This window comes from Blastomyces dermatitidis (assembly GCF_000003525.1).
Source record: "Blastomyces dermatitidis ER-3 genomic scaffold supercont1.1, whole genome shotgun sequence".
Taxonomy (NCBI): Eukaryota; Fungi; Ascomycota; class Eurotiomycetes; order Onygenales; family Ajellomycetaceae; genus Blastomyces; species Blastomyces dermatitidis.
This window is the reverse complement of record NW_025544774.1, coordinates 4818318-4825540: the sequence shown is the minus strand read 5'-3', so window position 1 is coordinate 4825540 and position 7223 is coordinate 4818318. Positions and strand designations below refer to the sequence as shown.

At 29.4% G+C, this 7223-nt stretch overlaps 1 protein-coding gene across 1 annotated transcript; it reads left to right on the top strand.

Moving 5' to 3' along the window:
• Window positions 1-2038: 2038 nt before the first annotated feature.
• On the top strand, window positions 2039-2810 carry BDCG_16173 (uncharacterized protein; the record flags this gene model as incomplete). Its single annotated transcript, XM_045425432.1, has 3 exons — window positions 2039-2133; window positions 2251-2296; window positions 2523-2810. 3 exons carry the CDS (start codon window positions 2039-2041, stop codon window positions 2808-2810), a joined length of 429 nt encoding a protein of 142 aa, XP_045279232.1.
• Between the last annotated feature and the right edge of the window lie 4413 nt (window positions 2811-7223).

Sequence of the window (7223 nt, the reverse complement as noted above, 5' to 3'; positions counted from 1 at the left end):
CAGAGTGATAGAGAAATTGAAGATATATATGATATTATTATAAGAGTGACTTGCAGCTCTTAAATCTCTTACAGATCTTGAGTTTTGAGATTTTCTTTTTTGATGTTTTTCAGGTGATGTGATGTTGGAAATAGATTAAACATATAATGTATGAAAATGAATGAGATGTGTATGATAACTAGACTGACCGTGTGACCGTGTCTGAGACCAGGACCAAACTTTACAGTTGTCACATTGCCTAAAAGCATTACTTCTGATCATGGTTTGTATTCATTACATTGATCTCAAATCCTGTTATTTTAAATATTAAAGGTCTCAGATTCACTTTTCAAATAAAAATCTAGTCTCAGATAAAGAATATATTTGAATTCTTAGTCACATTTTCATTCTGATCTCATTATTGAAAATAGCATTAAATGAGATCATGAAATCATTTCTCACTTACATAATATTATAACATAGTGCTCATTTGTTGAAAATTCAATAGAGAGTATTATCAAATATTATTACTTTTCTGAACACAGATCATAATTAATATCATTTTAATTAAAAAAAAAATGTACAATAGGTAAAATATAAAAAATAATAAAAAAATAAAAAATAAACCAATAAAAACAAAAAAAAAAAAAAAAACAAAAAAAGAGAAAGAAAAAAAGAAGAGAAAGAAAAAAAGAGATAGAAAGAGAAAGAAAAATAAAAAAAAAAAAGAAAAGAAAAAGAAAAAAACAAAAAATAAAAATAAAAAAAAATCAAGATCACAGAGCTGTAGTACTCTTAAAATACTCACTCTTCAGAGTCTTTACAATGTTTATTATCAATTATATATTTCTCATAGTGAGAGTAACATAGCTGTGATGAGTCATTATCTTAACATCATCTAATAAATAATCAGTATATATCTATATAAATGTGAATAATTAGAAAACATACACTTAAAAAGTGTGGTCAGAGTGAACTCTGCTGCCACTTGAATAACATTAAGAACAGAATACTGAAATCAATGATTCTTCTCATCAATTTCACAGACAAGGCGCGTGAAGATGATCTTGAGAAATATAAGATTCTCAGACTTCTGATAGAAACAGATCTCACAGAGAGACTCTATTTTCATCATATCAGAGACTGAGTATTATTAAAAAGCATTACTTCAATGCATATGTACTTACTGCAGTGATTCACTCTCTGCACACATGGCTGAGAATTGCAGCTTTCTCACACTGCATGACTCTCTCTGAGATGCTGCTGCTGGTTTGCAACTCACACAGTCTCTCAGTTCAGCATATACTGCGCATATGCAGCTCTGCATGCTGGAGCCGTGTTGATTATTATGGCCTGGCATGATACTCACTTTTCACAGGCCATGTTTCATTTGATTGAGAGAAGGAAAGAGGAATGTGACTGCTGTTTTATTTGAAGAGAGACAGATAATTGAATCTGTAGAAGATAGAAGATAATTTGATTTCTTCTGCATTTGAAATTTGATTAGTCTATACTCTTCAATTTAAGAGTTTCTGAGAGTGTTTTAATAGTTTTCATATCAGCTTGAAATTAGTGATTGATTGAATAAGAGAAAAGAGAGAAGAAAGAAATGAGAATAACTTATCTTTATAATATGAAAATAGAGAATTGCTGTAACTATTTATTCTAGTAATAAAGATCTGTTTTCTGCATATATTTCTGATACAGATTATATGATAACTGTATACAAAGAATATCAACAGTGCATGCATTGAATAAAGATAATGTTGCTATACAACACTGTAGCTGTTTCTGTACATCATTGAAAGCTGTTAATATTTTCTTTGAGTCTCTTTATATTTGATAAGTCAGTAATATATTTCAATGCACTTTCTCTTTCATTATTATCATCATCATTATCATCATCATCATCATTATCATCATTATCATCATTACTATTATTACTATTATTATCATCATCATCATCATCATTATCATCATTATTATCATCATCATTATTATATTATTTCTGATCATCTCTTCTGCCTTTACCTCTCTTCAACACTTACTGAAATCAATCATGTCATCTCTCTTCAAATATTCTGCAGTTCTGCGGATCATCAAGGCGCGTGAGCACCATCACAGATTGAAGAGAGAGAAGAAGAAGATATTCAAGTGAGAGAAGACAGATCATAAAACACATTATAATGTCTTGAAGAGACTCTATAAGAAAGTAGAATAATAATGATTTTAAGTAATACTTCTGATAGATTTAGACTGAACTAAGTATAGAAATAATATGAATAACACTGCCTGTGAGAGATTGAAGAAGAAGACAGTGAAGAGTCTTATACAGTAGTGATGAGATCAGAAGAAGTTCTGAGAATGATTTGAGATCAAGATGAAGAGAGAGAGAGAGAAGAAGAGTATTACTGTAAATAAGTAACAGCAGAAGAAGATTGAGAGAGTGTTAAAGTAGAAGATAAAGAAGTCAAAACTGATAAGTTTTTTATTTATTGAGAGATAACAATTTTTGATAATACTTCTGTTCTCTAATTGATTAGCAGAAGCTGGCAGAGAAGAAGAGAATTGAGGCCTTGTTCAGGTCTCAAATATGTTTTATAATTCAGAACATTGAGAAGACAGCCCTGCTCTCTGAGCATGTCAATCTGCTTATCACTGAAGTGAAACCTGAGACAGCAGACCAGGAAATGCAGGATTTTGAGATGCAGATTGATCTGGCTGAGAGAAAGCAGCAGGAACTCTTCTCTGAGAAGGCAGTAGAGAGAGATTTTGAGATGATTATCATCTCAGATGAGGAGAAGAAGAAGAAGAAGAAGAATAAGAAGTGAATTATAAAGAATGATAAGAAGAATGAGAAAGAGAAGAAAGATGATGAGTAGAAAAAGTTTTTTTCTTTTTATATTAGTTAGTTATAAGTTCATAATTATTAATAATTGAAATTAATTTTGAGTTTTTAAAAATTATTGTACAAGTTGTAATCAAGTCAGGAACAATATATATATATATATATATATTTAACTATCATGATTCACAAATCACTATAATATATAAGTATCAACATTTTTTCAATATTGATATTCACAATATTAATATATTTTTAATGATATCATCTAATAATGCAATTTAGTAACACTCTCTTTCACAATATTAATATATTTTAAGAAATATGACAGAGATTAATCAAGATTATTTGTTTACTTTTATACATCAATGATATTCAATCTGAGTTAGTACTAAAATTATAACTAAGCTAAGAAATAAGATTATTTTCTCTTATATTAATTCTTCTTACACACATCAGTGATCAGTTATTGAAAATAAATTATTATCTTTCTCAAATTATTATCATATCTTCTGAATTTACTTCTTTCACTTCTTTTACTTCTATTGAAGATTCATAAACTCTTTAAGAAATCACTATGAATCACAAAGTCTATGTTGTTTACAATTTAACACAGAATGCTCTCTTTCAATCATGATGAATGATCACTTCATTCTTCACATCTGATTTCAGATCATGAAATTTATGAAAAACTTAATACAAATATCAAGATGAACTATGAAATAATTATCAACAGATTGTATTGTAGATTACTGAAGAGTTATCTCTCTGCTACAATCACTGTAACTTCATTCAGAAACATTTATTATGAACTGATCATGACTCTGAAGAAATTTCCTGACATCTGAAGTCATCAGAATACAGATAATAAAAGAAAAATAATCAGAAAATTACTACTGAGCTGATAAGTTACTCTACCAGGTAATGATTTTTAATAACACTAACTTTCTAATTTGAAGAAAATCATGTGAAAATAACTCTGTATCAGTACTCTGATTTCATAACTCTTATCTGATAACTTCTGTGAATAATTACTTCACATGTGTATATCTCTGAATCTTTCTCTTTGATCAATTGAAAACTCTGAATTTCAAACACTTCTTCAAATGCTTAATTCAAATCTTCATATTTCACATCAATTCTGTCTTCAGTCCAATCTCAAGACACACTACAAAGTTAATATACAACATCTAGAATCAGAGTTGAAGAATCATTGAAGAGTGTCTCTCAGAGTGAATACATGAACTAGTATAAACAATCTTGCATTTATAAGAGTTACATGTTATTACATTGATAAGAACTGAACTTATTGAGAGATATTAATTGAATTTGAATCATTGATCAGTAGTCATACTGAGGATTATATAACAGAGATATTAATGACTGTGATTAAAAATGACTATTGAGATATTAGTCTCAGTCTTCTTATAATTACAACTGACAATGCTGCAAATAACTACACTATGATGAAGAGCTTAAAGCAAAAATTGACTTTGTATTCCTGAAATGATAAACAAGGTCATATTCCCTGCATTGCTCATGTGGTTCAACTTGTGATGCAAACACTGATAAAGAATCTTAACATCAAGATAAAGAATAATGAGATAACTGATTCTTGAGATGAGAATGAGATGAAAGTGATTACTCAAGTAACTTTTGCATTCACTTTGCAAAAGATAATATTTTTTAATAACACTTTTTGATATTGCTTTTTAATAACACTTTTTGATAACACTACTGTTAATTTTGAATAGATTGACTAATAATTTAAATATCATAGATTCAAAACATTGCTAATGCAATTTGTATCTCTTCTAAACAATAACAATGATTTCATGATATTTAATAAATAAATAAATCAGTCACATCACTGAATATGATACAGAATGTTAGAACACAGTGAAGTTCAATATATAAGATAACTATTCAGACTCTTCAATTGCATCAGATAATTGATTATTGAGTGTAACACTCTGATCAGAAAAAGATTCAGATATTGAAACTTTCTGATATGAAGTAAACTCAGTTGAAATATGTGATTGATTTACTGTTTCAGTTTTATAAGATAACAAAGACAGTCTCAATCACTTATACATCAATGCTGCAGTCAGTCTGATGAGTGTATAACAGTTTATTTACTCATCTTGAGAAGCAGTTGAATCACTCAAAAAGAAATTCAGTCTGAGATAATGCTATAGTACAGGCTATTGTTGCTGTAAGAGATAAACTAGTATATTACTACAGCAAAACAGAACAATCTTTTGCAGAGTACTATGCTATAGCAGCTCTACTAGATCTCTCTCATTGAGTTAATATCTACACTTCTCAAGATTGAACAGAGGAGAAATAAGACTTATATGTTAAATTAGTCTGAGACTACTACAATGCCAACTATCAGAGATTTGAATGAGCAGATGTTCAAGATGTGAAGACAGTGAAATACAATTCTCTAGTAAGTAACAATCTTTGATAATACTTCATATCACATAGAACTATAATACTAACTTTGAAACAGAACTTACATATATTGATTGCAACTGAAAATCAGGCAAAACTACATGCTTATAAAACTGAATTTGACTGCTATCTTCAAGATGATCTGACAAATTTACACATCAAATCAATTCTAGAGTTATGAAAAATTGTTAAGAGTACATATTCAACTATTGCACTGATGATGCATGATATTCTGACAATTTCATTGACAGAGATGAGAATGAAGTGAAAGTTCAACTCAAGTCAAGATATTTATCACTATTATCAGAGACAATTACAAGAAGAAACAATCAAGAAACTCATGATTGTAAAACATGAAATTATCGGACAGTTTAATACCTCTGATCACAGTATATCAGAGAAGTGTAGTTTTCATGAGAAAGTGAAGAATAAACTTGCACAAGAATGTATTTAGTTATTTCATGAGTGTTATCAATAATCATTATCAAATTCTGATTATATAAGCAATCACTGAATGAACTGAATGAGACTGATTTTGACCTTCAGTCTCAGTCTCATTCTGATTTTGAAAGAATGATCATCTTTCACAGTTTATTCTGGAAAATTACTCTCATTTCACTGTTCTTGAATTAAATCTGGTCATTTTTCACATCATTTCTCTCAGAAATGGTTTATTTTCAGATTTTTTTGAGGCTTGGTCCTGATGGGACTCACACCAAGAAATGTATGAAACCAGACCAAATGAGACCAAATGTGAAATTCATGGTCCCGGCGGCCAGTCTAATCTAATGATAACATTTATCTTTTATAACTGACTCTTATAGTTAATAATCAATCTATTATTTCTTTTCTTACACTTTTTCTTTATCTGCTAGTCACTACTCTTATATAATCTCTATATAGTACAGTATTCAGTGACTAGATTCAGCAGCTTTCATCTTTTATAATTCTGTCTTATATATTATACTGTCTCTCTTTACTCACTTAGATTACTACAGTGAATAGCTCATTGAAACTAATCTCATCTGATCTCTGAGTGTTTTCAGAGATTAAGATGACTTAGTCTCACATGTTCACAGATGTTTCAGATAGTTCATTCTCTATAATCTTCATAATTGAACTGATGTAAACAGTTGAATTCAACTCTGAATTTCTTTTTCTTCTGTAATCTGACTCATGTGCAAGTCTACTGCTCTGAGATCACTCTTTACTGTGTTATACTTACTGTCTGCAGTGTGTTATTGTATGATCAGCTACAGTCTCATTACTTATTAAAGTATGATATTTATCTGATTTCTTTATTACTTCTCATTCTTTTCTTATAATTATAAAAAGATTGAAATAAGTGAGATCATCTGATTCATAAGCATCTATGATTTCTCTTACTTTGTGAGACTTTTCAATTATAAGTCTCTTCTTTTTCAACACTGATAATAGTACTGTAGATAATTATAATTCACTCAGATCTTATATCTTTGCTTTTATAAGTTATGAATTATTAATTAAGTTGTGTAAGATCTGTCTCTCTGATTCTTTCAATACATATATTTTCAGAGAATATGATTTGAGTATTTTATATAACTCAAATCACCTAGATTGAAACTTCTCAGAACTCTTATTATATATGAGAACTTACATTCTCATCTTGAGACTCAATTTCTTAACAAGTGAGTCTTGTCTTCTTTTTGATTGAATTGCTTAATTCAGAAGTAACTTATTAGCTTTTGCATGTATGTGACTAATCTCTTTCAATCTTGATTCTGTGTCTGTGACTGTTGTATTCACAACTGCTACTACTGTGTCTGTAACTGCTGTTTTCTCTTTCATCTTTTTCAAAGCATTCTCTGAGATGTGTGAATGCAATTCATACAACAGGTAGAATAATGAATGCTTGAAGACTGCATGCTGTTGAATCTGCATGATCAGTAGTGTCTGCCTGAGA